The 13,044-nt window shown below is 57.8% G+C and overlaps 1 protein-coding gene across 1 annotated transcript; it reads left to right on the plus strand.

Moving 5' to 3' along the window:
* The first annotated feature begins 226 nt into the window (after positions 1 to 226).
* Positions 227 to 1,342, plus strand: CAMK2N1 (calcium/calmodulin dependent protein kinase II inhibitor 1). Its single transcript, XM_062013102.1, has 2 exons — positions 227 to 386; positions 1,233 to 1,342. The coding sequence occupies exons 1-2, from the start codon at positions 227 to 229 to the stop codon at positions 1,301 to 1,303; spliced, it is 231 nt and encodes a 76-aa protein (XP_061869086.1). The 3' UTR covers positions 1,304 to 1,342.
* The last annotated feature ends 11,702 nt before the right edge of the window (positions 1,343 to 13,044 follow it).

The raw sequence follows: 13,044 nt of genomic DNA on the forward strand, positions 1-13,044 counted from the left end.
TCCCGCCCCGTCCCGCCCGGTCCCGCCCCCCCGCTCCTCTATCGCCGCCGCCGCGGGAGCCGCCGCCGCAGCCGCGGGAGCCGCCAGCAGCGCCGGGCCCGGCCGGGATGTGACGGGGCGGCCGCGCCGCGCCCCGCTGCGCCGGTGCCCCGGGCCCCCGGGCCCCGCTGCCCCGGGAGGCTGTCGGGGGGCGGCGGCGGCGGCGGGCCCCCCCCCCGCCGCCCCCATGTCGGAGGGGCCGCCCTACGGCGAGGGGCAGCTGGCGGGGGACGCGGCCGTGGGGCAGCTGCCCTTCCCCGTCCGCCTCCGCGGCCCCGACGGCCTCCTCGCCGGCGGCCAGGGCAAGCGGCCGCCCAAGCTGGGGCAGATCGGCCGCAGCAAGAGAGGTGGGTGCCGGCGGGTGGCGGGTGACAGGCGTCGGGATCTTCCCCGGGACCGGGACGGCGACACTTTCCCGGGACGCGGGGCACCGGAGAGCCGGGAGCGTCCCCGGGGACGGGGCGACGGGGCGCGGAGCTCCCTGCGGGATGCCGGGCATCGCGTCCCGGGGGATGCAGGACAGCGGGGAGCATCCTCGGGGACGGGGCACAGCGCACCGGGCTCACTGGGGGGTTGTTTGGCACCGTGTCCCCAAGACCTTCCTTAGGAACGGGGCAGCGGGGACGGTGCCGGGATGCAGGGAAGCGGGGAGCATCTCCGGGGATGGGGCACGGTGCACCGATGTGAGATGCCGGGCATCGTGTCCCGGGGACCCTCCCGGGGGATGCAGGACAGCGGGGAGCATCCCCAGGGCCAGGGCATGGTGCAGCGAGCTCCCTGCGGGATGTCGGGACCTGCCTTGGGGACAGGGCACGGTGCCCCGGGCACTTCGCCAGGGTGTAGGGCAGCGGGGACAGAGCATCACATCCCCAGCGTGCAGAGGTGAAGGGACCCTCCCTGAGGACAAGGCACCACATCCCAGGTGCTTTTGCCGGGGCGCAGGTACCTTCCCCAGGGACAGGGCAGCAGGCACCGTGCCGGGGGGCAGGGTACCGTGTACCCTCTCCGGAGCCCGGCCACGCTGCACCCAAATCGTGGGATTTGGGGCATCGAGCTCGGTGCCAGCTTTGCCACCAGCCACAGCAGGGATGTGGGACACCCCTTCCAAAGCCACCCCAGCATGACCTTGGGCGAGGGGAGCACGATGGCAGAGATTTCATGGCGGTGATGGCTTTTTCTTTCCTCCTTTCCAGTGGTTATTGAAGATGACAGAATTGATGATGTGCTGCAAAATCTGTCGGAAAAGGCCCCTCCCGGGGTTTAAAACCTTCCCGGGGACGCTCGGCTGAAGCTGGGAGGGGGAGGAGAAGGGGAAAGTCGGCCGGGGAAGGGGTCGGTTTACAACGGCACAAGTTAGCGGCAAAAAAAATACCCCCCACCCCTCCTTTCCCTCCTTCCCTCCGCATCCTGCAGCGACCGATCCCACCGAGAGCCGCCGGAGCCCCGTCCCCGGCAGCGCATCCTCGCTCCGGGAGCGGCTCGCACGGGAGAGCGACGAGCGGGACGGAGCCCAGCGACCAGCCCACGAAACAATCACTAACAACGAGATAAGACCCCCTTAACACCCAACAAAAAAACCCCAAAACCGGCAAAAACAACCCCTCCAAACCCACCGGCACCAACCCCCCGACCCCGAGGGATGAACGAAGGCGTCGCAAGTAACTCGCGGCTTCTCTCTGCTCGGTGCGATGAGCCCCGTGTCGGGGGGGAGGGTGGGGGGATGGAAGGGAGGGGTGAGAGGAGATGGTGGGGGGTGGTCCCGGCACCCCTCGTCCGTGGCTTCTCCCCGAGAGCATCTTGTTTACATGATTTAACCTTGCAAAAATGAATCCGTGCACTTGGCTGTACCAACGCGATCTCCCCCCACCCTTCCCCTCCCCCCCCTTCCCCCCCCTCCCGTTTGTTTTTTAACGTTGATGTCTTTGGATGTTGGAAAATGATCTAAAATAGAGATTTCTTTCGTTTCAGTCACGTTTTAAGGTTCTCGAGGGGGAGGGGAGGGGAGGGGGGGGGGGGGGAAATACCCTAAACTTTTATAAAGGAAGGGCCCAGAGGATGAATCGCTGGTTTATTTTTTAAAGCTTGTACTGCTTGGTTGCTGTGAGCAAAGGGAAAGGTTTTATACGGGGGGAAGGGGGTGGGTTGGGGAGGGTGGGGGAGGGTGGGAGGGGAGATGCTCAGCTTTTCTAACCACCATGCTGTCTGTAGTGTGGGTGATCTTGGTTTTGTTTCGGGTTTCTTTTCATTTTCTCTTCTATTGTGGCACTTTCCTCTCTTGAACAGACTGTATTAAAATATATACACACCAAAAACCAACCAACCCAAGCTCTCTAATGTAATCACACCAGTGCCAAACACTTGGGGATGGCAGAGGGCAGCGATTGCCCTCCTCCAGTCACCCAGCACCGGGGGCTTTGTGCTCTTTCTAGCACCGAGTTGATGTCTCATGAGGTTTTTTTTCCCCTTATTTAATGTTTTTTCCTCACGTTTTGAACTATTTTGCATGACTTGCATAAAAAAGGGGGGGAAATGAAGCCCCTGTTGCTCGAGGGGTCGCTTTCTTCTTTCTATTTGCGACTGCCCGACCTCAAAGGCATGTTCCCTTTCCTCCTTTTCTCTTCTCTAGCGTGGATGTTGCGCTTTCATTCACTCCACGGGGCTATTTCTGCGCTGGCCAAATAAAGGCAAACAAGGAAAAACCAAAAAGTGAGACGAAACTGAACGAATTCGAAGCGAATCTGCCGTGATTTGCCCCGTGCTGCCGAGTCCCAGCCCTCCCCCTGCCCCCAAACCCCTGACACTGCTGCACCCCCACTCATCCCTTCGGTTTAGTGCTTCTTTAGGGGATATTTGTGTGTGTTTGATGGTAAAAACGCCTCCGGGGCTGAAATTTCACGGGAAGAAAGAATCAAGGTGAGGTCTCCAAAGCGGCTGCTGGGGATGGGGCAGCCAAAAAATAGCGTCTGTCCCCTTCGCTGATGGGAAAGCCTGAAGGAAAACGGGGATTTCATCCTGGCATCGCCTCTTCCAGCTCCCCAAAGCCCAAATCCTGCCCAGTTCCCACTAACACCGGCGTTAACGCCTCGTTAACGCTGCCCCGCGCCCCGACAATGGTTAAAGAGCCGTTACCGCTCCTGCCTGCGGTGAGGGGAGGAACGGGGCTTGGGGGGTGGTTATTGGAGGCAAATAGTTATATCTTGCAATAAAAGCATCACCCCGGTGAGCAGAGCCCTGGGGGGGAATGGATTGATTAATTTGAGGTGGGTCAGGGCGCCAAATCCCCCCTTTTTTGGGTGACAAGGCTTCAGGAGTCCGTGCAGAGCTCTCCCTGCCCTGCTCAGCGGTTCCTTTTTAACACACTCACAGGTCCTGGGTGGAACGGGGACGTTTGCTGAAGTGCTCCCTTTGAAAGAAACCGTCCCTCACTTCAATTTGGAGCCCTCAGTGGGTTCAGCCCTGAGGCTGCAGCTGTGGGGTTGGACTCGGTGGACACCACCAACCCTTTGGCCCCAGGGGTTTGTTCTGGGTGACCTGATGCACTTGTGGAACATGAGGCAGGTCCATGGGAAGGGGTTTTTTTTCCCCATTTAATTTTTTTTTGGCCCTAACCAGCATGTGGGTGCAAGCCTGAGGCTTTAACAGGAGCAGAACATCCCACATCTGCAGAGGAGCAGCACTGGGAAGCTCATAGCACCCATAACCATGGGCTGGATGGAGCTAATGTGGATGTGTTGATTCAGTTTACCAAAAAGACTCAGTTTTGCAAGAAACCCCAAACTATGAGTGTGCCAGAGCCAACTGCTCCTGTTCTCCCATGCTGCATCAAAACATACCACTCAGATCTCTGAGCACACAAACCTCCTGATGCAGCACAGAGGGTGCTCTGGGGATGGGGTCTATGGGAGCCCCCCAAAACCCCTTCAATGCCCAGGAGAAGCCAAGGGGGAATCATTTGGGTTGGAAAAGCTCTTGAAGCTGCTGCAGTCCCAGCCCTCACCTTGCCCAGCCCAGCACTGACCCACAGCCCTCAGCACCTCAGCTCCATGGCTTTGGGATCCCTCCAGGGCTGGGCACTCCCCCAGCTCCCTGAGCAGCCTGGCACAGGGGTTGACAACCCTCTGGGTGGACTGATGACAGTCTGAAGGCCAAGGGGGAAAGGAAAGCTGAAAGAAGAGGAGATTCTGCTAAATTATAAAGCATTCTTTTATATGCATCTTTCATGCACGATGCATAAATAATGGAGCAGGAGAGCCCAGCCTGGCAGGAGCTCACTTACAGCATGAGGGATGGAGAGGTGAGAAGAGGCGAGCTGCAGGATGGATGGAGCTGGGGCAGGGGGGGGAGAGGGAAAGATATACCCAAGAGGCTGAGCCAGGGATCCCCCCCAGGCCATACATTGCTGGGGAGATGATATTCTGAAGGAGGATTTAAGGATTAAGCTGGCCCCAGGGCAGGAGTTTATTGCATACATTATTTAACAGATGGCCCAACGCTGCCCAGCGTCTCCCCGGTGACCTTGGCTGGGAGATGCTGGACAGGGAGAGCCTGGTGCTCTGGTTACTGGGACTGGAGGTAGGGGAGGGGGAGGAAAAACCACCCCAACTACCAGGGTGTTGGCACCCAGCAGCTCCAGCATCAAATCCCCATAGAAACAGCAAAACCCCACCCAACCCTGGCCCATATGGGCTGCTTGTTTTGGCAGTGGTGGGGGGGAAAAAAGAGCCTTTGAAAGGTTTATTTAGAGAAGGAAACTCAGCACCTTTGGAGGAGACAGGGACAGGAAGGATGAGCGAGGTGCAGAGGTCCCAGCAGCACTCAGTGCAAAATCCCACCCCCAAAGGCACTTGAATCCCATTTCCCTGGGGATTTTGGCAGTGGGGGAAGGTGCTAAAACACTTGCTCCCCCAGCAAAACCAACCCTTTACACCTAAGAGCCTTGAGAGGAGGGGGGAATCTTTATCCAGCTCCAAAGCTGCTCCTTTTCTGCAGCCTTTAAATCCCTGCAGTGATCCTGCCCTCAGCCCTTTGCACCCCCAGGGATGACACCAGCCTTGCACATCCCACTGCAGCAGATGCCCATTCTGGGGGGCTGCCTCAGTGCCCCCATCACTCCTTTCCCACCCCACCACAGCCATTTGCAATAACCCCCAGACAAAAACACCCCAAAAACTGAGGGGAAACTGGGGCAGAGTGTGAGGGAGCAAGAGAACCTCCTGAAGCTCTTCCCCAAAAGGACACCCATGTAGCAACTGCCCAAAATAAAGATTCTTTGCTTTGTCTCTCTTTTTTTCCTCTCCAGCAGAACTAGGGCATGTTAAACTAGGCCAGAGCTCCCCTGCAAAGTGATTTCTTTATCTGGGAGGGGGAAGCAAGGAGGGATGGTGTGGGGCAGGGGCTGCAGAGCAATGTGCCCAGTGCAGGAACACTCCATTTTGCCCCTAAATGCTGCAGTTTTAGGGGGGAAAAAGTGGTTCATTTCTTCTTCTCCCTCTTTCCCCATTGAAAATAACGTGGCAGCCACTCAGGAGGAGGCAGCTGGAGTGACCTTTGGTGGGGAAGGCACAAAACCAACCATTTGAACAGGATCAAACCCTTTTTGATCCCTTTGCTCCCAGGCTGCTGCTGTTCCCAGCCTCGTGTGCTTGAGGTTTGATGTTGTGGCCTTACCAGAGAAAATACACTCAGCAGAAAGGGAGGAAACCATGAAGGAAGCTTTGCCCTGCACAAAAACCTCCTTTGGGTTGTTCTTAAACACAGGAATGAGGGGAAAAAAAACCCCTCAGTGGCTGCTCCCTCCTGTGCTTGAAATCTCTCTGCCAAGTCCTTGCAAGGTGATGGGCAACAGGCTTGGCCAGGGACCATTTTGGGTTGAATGCTCCCCCAAACATGCTCTTAGGGCTTTTCTTGGCTGCATTTCTCTTTGCCTTAAGGTTTCATCCTGGGAGAAGGGCTTCTTGAGGGCCTGGACCTCAACTGTTGCTCGTTCAGGGCATTTGGGGGGGCTGCAGGTCTCCCATCGCTGGGCTCTTTGTCCCACAGCCACTAGAGGCCACTGAGGCTCTGTGATCCCATCTGATTGATTCATGTGGGACATTTGGACACTGAATGACCCAAAAGGCTAAAACTGAGAGGGGAAAACAGTCTATATAATAAATGGAGGCAGTAAAAGTGAAGGAAAATGGGATAGAGATGGGCTTGATCCCAAACTCCATCAGTATCCCCAGGAGCATCCCCACCCCAGGACTCCATGGGAGTGACAGGGAAACCACTTTGCTCACCCCAAATCTGTTCAAGCCACTCAGCTGCCTGTCCCAGGCCTGCAGTGAGTACTAGGCAGGATTTTTAGGGGGGTGTGTCATCTATTTCCCTCCTCTCCCTCAACCTAAACCTTCCCAGAGGTCAGGGAAACGCTGCCAGCTCCCACTGCCCCATGTGTGACCCCCTTTTGGGGTTGGGGCTCAGAGGAGCTTGAGCTCACTAGGAATGCTTTTGGAGGGGTCAGGTAGCTCTTCCAAGGATGTGACATTCCCCACTTTGGAAATATCCTAAAAGAAGCTCCAAACCTAACCCCAAACCCCTCCTGCTGCCTGCCTTGGGGAGCCTGAAAGCAGAGCTCCCTTCTTCCCCAGGCTCCTTCTTTTCTTTTTTGCCTGGAGTGAAGTTTTCTAGGATATGAGAAGCAGCTGCTCCTGCTAAAGAGGGCTGAGTGAAACATCAGACAGCTCCATTTATACATCCCTCAAGGTGTCAAACTGTTGCATGACAATAACAAGTGGGAGACTCCTCACCATATTAAAGAAAAGAGGAGGAAAAGTTTCCCTGGGAGCTAAATGCAGCAGCAGATGCTCAAATAAACCCCAAATCCAAGCAGCAGGCTCTGCATCCCTGCCAGTGCTTCCCCAGTTCAATAACCACAGCTTGAGGGGGGTTGTGTTTTGGGGAGGGGTGTGGGGATGCCTGTACAGCTTCACATTTGAGGGGTTTTTCCACAGCTGAGGCTCTTCACTGCTTCCTCCAGGCTGCCCCAATTCCCAACCTCCCTGGCCTTGGCAGATTTGCCTGCTGGAGACTTTCTGCAGTGGTTTCTCCTCTGGGTTTTGGGAAGGGGGGGGTGTGTGTGTGTGTGTGTCATAACGATTGCCCAACCTCCTTCCAGGGGTAGGGAGGGATTAGGGCTCCCCACCACACTATATCCTTGCACAGCTATTAAATAGACATCCTTTGTGCAGAGGTGCAGGTGTGCCACCTGTACCAGCTCTTTGCTTTTCAGGCTTTAGCCCTCACTCTGATTTTTAGCCACATTCCCATCCCTCTCACCCTTTCCCACCGAGGATGGGGGTAGAAAAGGAGCGAAGCATCTGCTGGGAGCATCCCCCAGGGTTTTGTGTGCAGGGTTTGGAGCATCAGCCCCTTGCTGGGGTGAGGAGGGGAGGGTAAAAGAACCAAACAAAAGAACTTAAACACCAAAATACATCCCCCCCTCCCCTCCCCTCCCCATCCCCCTCCCCAGCAGCCCGTGTGATTTAACACTTCGAACTCCCCGGCGGTGAGTCACCCGGCGCCGGGTGCCGAGATGGGGCTGATCCAGCTCTGAGTCAGCCCGCGGGTACCGGCTCTGTTTGTCCCCTCCCCCGCAGCTCCCTGTTTCCCATTTTTGCATCCAAAGCCGCACAAATACAAACAAATAACGCCGTGACTCAGAAGCACACGGCGGGAGCTCAGCATCCCCCCCACACACTTCAAACATCCCCCTTCTCTCAGTCCCCCGGGCTCCCCAAATCCCCAGACACAGCAGCATCCTGCAAGAGCCAGGTCTGGGATGTCTTTATAGTAAAGAAGGCTTTGGAAGATGTGTATTTTTGGAGGGACACACACACACACACACACACACACACACGAGGTTCTCACTGATGCCACTGCAAGGAGGCACTTTGGGTTTTCCAAGCAGCTCTCATTAATTAGCATTTCCTCAGCTTAGCAGCGTTTGAAGCCTGAAGTTCCAACTAATTCCCCTCAGTCATGGAGCAGATACAGGGAAGAGATGATGAGGTGAGGCTTTGTGCCTTGGGCACCCACGTTGGGAGGGTAAAGGATGGGTGCTGGTGGAGCTGAGGCTCAGCCCTCAGCTGGGTGTGATGCAGTCCCAGCCCTTCCCAAGCCAACACATCCTATCCCAGCCCCAAGGGAGATGGAAAACAGCAAGAGATGGGGTTTGTTTCAAACTGGGTTCCTTTAGGGAGCTGCTCTGGGGTTATTTTCACCTGACCTGGGCAAATACAGGAGGAGAAAAAGCTCTGTACACTAAAAACATGTTGCATGCTGTGTCAGGCAGTGTTAAATCGCTGGATCATTTGGGTTGTTAAAGCCCCTGAAGCTGCTGCAGTGCCAGCCCTGCCCTCACCCTGCCCAGCCCAGCACTGACCCACAGCCTCAGCACCTCAGCTCCAGGGCTTTGGGATCCCTCCAGGGCTGGGCACTGCCCCAGCTCCCTGAGCAGCCTGGCACAGGGGCTCACACCCCTCTCAGGGAAACAGTTCTGCCTCAGCTCCAGCCTCAACCTCCCCTGGGGCAGCTGCAGCCCATTTCCCCTTGTCCTGTCATTCATGGCTGGGGAGAAAAACAAGCACAGTCCAAAGCTGAGGCACAAGCTGGGTTTAACCTCCCGGGGTTCTCCCACTTGGGTTAATGCTCAGGTTAATGCTCCATCCCCACAGCACAGGCTGAGGAAAGGCAGAAAGGGAATCGCCCTGTGCCAGGAGTGGGATGAGATCCCAGCAGCATCCTCAACTGGTTTCCATAGCAACGGGTCCGGCCCCAAATGGGCTGCGGGTGCTGGGGAAGCAGGGGCTGGGGAGGGCTCCTGGCACAGCAAAACAACGGGATCCGAGAAGAAAAACCCCTTTTACACCTCAGTGCAAGCAGGAGCCGGTGTGAGGGGAGGCTGGGGAGGGGTAGGGGCTGTCAGGAGACCAGTCCCGTCCCCATCCCACGGCCGCTGTGGGGGAAGGCAGCTCAGCGCACAGCCCCAGCAGCCCCGTGCAGTTTCATTCGCGTCCTAGTCGGGAAGCCCGGAGCTGTCCCGGCTCCAGCCGAGAGCAAACAGCCACGAGAGCCCCGAAAGAGCATCCTACAGCCCTGAAAGACAGCGGGGAGGGATGGGGGGGGAAGCCCACTAACTGTCCGGGGAAGGTGTGGGCAGGAGGGAGAGCCCAGGAGGGTGCGGGGATGCTCCAGGGGTGCAGGGTGTGAGGATGCTCCGGAGGCTGTGGGTGCGGGGATGCTCCTGGGGCTGGGGGATGCGGGGGCTGCGGGTGTGGGGATGCTCCCGGGCCTGCGGGTACAGGGATGGTCCCGGGGCTGCGGGTGTGGGGATGCTCCCGGGCCTGCGGGTACAGGGATGGTCCCGGGGCTGCGGGTGTGGGGATGGTCCCGGGGGTGCGGGTACAGGGATGGTCCTGGGGCTAAGGGTGTGGGGATGGTCCCGGGGGTGCGGGTACAGGGATGGTCCTGGGGCTAAGGGTGTGGGGATGGTCCCGGGGGTGCGGGTACGGGGATGGTCCTGGGGCTAAGGGTGTGGGGATGCTCTCGGGGCTCCGGGTGCGGGGTTGGTCTCGAGGCTGCGAGTACAGGGATGGTCCCTGGCCTGGGGGGTGAGGGGGCTGCGGGTGTGAGGATGCTCCCATTGCTGCGGGTACGGGGATGCTCCTGGAGCTGGGGGGTGCGGGGGCTGCGGGTACGGGGATGCTCCGGGGGCTGCGGGTACGGGGTTGGTCCCGGGGCTGCGGGTACAGGGATGGTCCCGGGGCTGGGGGGTGAGGGGGCTGCGGGTGTGAGGATGCTCCCGGTGCTGCGGGTACAGGGATGCTCCCGGGGGTGCGGTTGCGGGGATGGTCCTGGGGCTAAGGGTGTGGGGATGCTCCGGAGGTTGCAGTGATGCTCCCAGGGCTATGGGTGCGGGGATGCTCCCAAGGCTTTGGGTGCGGGGATACTCCGGGGACTGCTGGTGTGGGGATGGTCCCGGGGGCTGCGGGTGCGGGGATGCTCCCGGAGCTGGGGGGTGCCGGGGCTATGGGTACTGGGATGGTCCCGGGGCTGCGGGTACGGGGATGGTCCCGGGGCTGCAGGCGCGGGGATGCTCCCGGGGCTGCGGGTACGGGGATGGTCCCGGGGCTGCGGGTACGGGGATGGTCCCAGGGCTGCAGGCGCAGGGATGCTCCCGGGGCTGCGGGGATGCTCCCGCAGCCGCCCACCCCCGCGGCCGTGCCCGCCGGCTGCGGCAGTTACACAAGGCTCCCGGCGCTTGCATAAGCGGCAGCGGCTGCGCACCCCCGGGAAGAGAAGGGGTGGTAAAAAAGGAGAGGGAGACCACAGCCCCAGAGCTGCTCAGGGGGATGGAGTCGTGGCCTGAGCCCCATCTACCGTGGGGAATCTCGTGGGTCCCGCGGCAGGAGCCATCCCTAAAACCCGAGCCCAGCCCCTCCCCAGCCCTGCCCAGACACCAGCAGACGGAGCAATTCAACCTGCCGTGGCTGCAGCCAAGGAGAAAGGCTGCCAAAAGCCAGCAAACAGCACACACAGCAGCCTCAGAGCACCCATCACTTGCTTCTGCTGCCAGCCCTGGGACCAGGGGTATCCCCAGAGGAAAACCATCCTTTTATCCAAGCAGGAAGGGGTGTGCAATGGGGAAGCACTTTGCAGGGCTGGGGCAAGCTGGGAGCAGTATCCCCCACTCCCAGGGAGCCTCTGTGGAGCTGCACACATGTGGGCAACCATCAGCCTTTGGCTCTCAGCCCAGAGGGAATCAGCATTGCCTGTAAAGCAGGGTCACACCAGCAGCCCAGGGATGCATTTGGGCAAAACCCCAATGATTTTTGCACGGGGAGACTCACCCTCTTTATGCACTACAAGATGTTGTTTGTACTCCTCACAGTGCTTTGGTAGCAGCTCATCTCCTCAGCCTGCACAAGCACAGGGTGAGAGAAGGAGTTGCAAAGATCCACAAGCCCAACCATATCACCTCCTCCAAGGGATTCTCACCCCCCAGCCTGGGTGATCACACTTTGCAGGGGCTGTGCCCCACTGAGTGAGGGCTGATGGCACATTTGTACCCTGCCACCCTTCTCACAAAGCCACATCACCTGCACTCCTGCCTTGTACACAGAAAGGGTTAACAGCAACAAGCAGCAGCTGAGGAAGCCCCTGATTTAAAGGAGCAGGGAAGCTCCCAGACCTCCAGCTTCACTTTTGGAACAGCTCCAGTGTGATATCTGTGTGTTCAAGAGGTTTCATGATCATGACAAATAAAGAGACCCCTGAGAAGCTGCACATAGAGGGGACAAACACTCACAGGACTCTTGTTCATGTGTGTGCCCCAGCTCAGGGCATCTGTCCCCTGGCAAAGGTGACTTTGGAGGTGGCATCATAAAAAGAAGGAGAGGAGAAGAAAAGCCATTACACAGGAGAGTCAGTTCACCTGAATTCAACACAACCCCTGAAAAATCAATGCTGCAGAGCATCAGGCATCCTCAGAGCTGAAGCAAACACCAGTGACCCTTGGGCAGTGCCATAAGCTCCTTACAGCATGAGGGAAGCACATTTCCACCCTCAGGGCTGGGGAGTGCCACAAGCAGCCACCCCAAATGCAGAGCCTTGAGGCAAAGACAAGCACAGCTCATAGAGGGGGGGACAAGCTCCCCAGAGCCCTGGGCATGCAGCCATCCCTTTGAGATCTCCCCAAAGCTCAGCCTCAGCCTTTATATTGCTCTTAGGATCAATAAACCACCCAAACTCAGTGCAGCTGCCCTGGGTGTGAGCACACAGATGGTGATGGGGGGCAAAACCCCAACCCAAAAGGGCTCAAACACCAGGGGCTTGACGAGCTCAGCCCCAAGGTATTGGACATACTGATTACCACTCCAAGGCATTCTCAAGATGCCACCCAAGCAGGTGAGAGCTTGCAGCCCTCCAAAACCTCAGCAAAGCCTCCATTTCTTGTAGAAAGAGGAGCAAGGGCTGAGGGGAAGCAGAGCTGGGGGAGGCGGCGGAGGCGGCGTGCGAAAGCGCTGGGCGGCCGGCAGCTATTTCTGCACCGTGTCAGCACCCACTGACAGCAGCCACAGTCTGCTCCTGCCACCCCTCCCCCTGAGCATCCCCCCTCCCAGCACACAGCCAAGCTCCAGGCACACCCTCAGAGCTGAAATGCACGGAGCTGGAAGGAAGGGAGGATGCTGGGTTTGGGTGCAGAGCTTGGGGTGGGAAGGAGCTGGGCTGGGGCTGTGTTTAGGGGCTCCTCATTCTCCCCCTTATCCCATGGGCAGAAGCCTCTGGAAAAATCCTTTCTGCTTATCTAGACATCCCTCCTTCCATTTTTCTCAGCTAGACATCCCTTCTTCCCTTATGAAATCCCTTCTTCCCTGTGTGCCCTGCTCTAGGTGCTGCTGCTCTGGCAGGGGGTTGCACTGGATGAGCTTTGCAGCTCCCTTCCAGCCCTTGAGATCCTGTGATTGTGTGATTCCTTGTGCTCTGGGTCATCCTTTTGTCCCCTCCCCCTTCCTCAAATTCTAGAACCAAGCAAATGCAACTGATTGTGTAACATTTTGCTCAAAAAGCTTCTTAAACAGCCACATATTTCTATTGGATTTCCCTTGCCCTTCGCTGCTGATTGCTGGAGTATTTATGTATAAATAGAAGCTGTCTTCCCCATAAGCTGCTTGTTTCTCCTAATTAACTCAGGGCTGCTCTCCTTGGGCTGGTTTTTGGGGGTGCCAAGCTCTGGCAGAGCTCAGTGAACCCAAATCTGTCAAATTCCAACAGGAACTTGATGGGTTTTATCAGTTTTGGAGCAAGAAATGGGTGCCTGGAGAGTAAAAACCACCAACCCTCTCCCTAACTTTATGTCCTCCCTGGTATCCTCCTGCTCAGGAGATCACTGCAACACAATCCCTTCCCACCACACCTTCCTCCACCCTCACCAAGCTTCCCTCTAATTTATGGGAAGTCTGGATT

The sequence above is a fragment of the Colius striatus genome, chromosome 21, assembly GCF_028858725.1.
Source record: "Colius striatus isolate bColStr4 chromosome 21, bColStr4.1.hap1, whole genome shotgun sequence".
Classification (NCBI taxonomy): domain Eukaryota; kingdom Metazoa; phylum Chordata; class Aves; order Coliiformes; family Coliidae; genus Colius; species Colius striatus.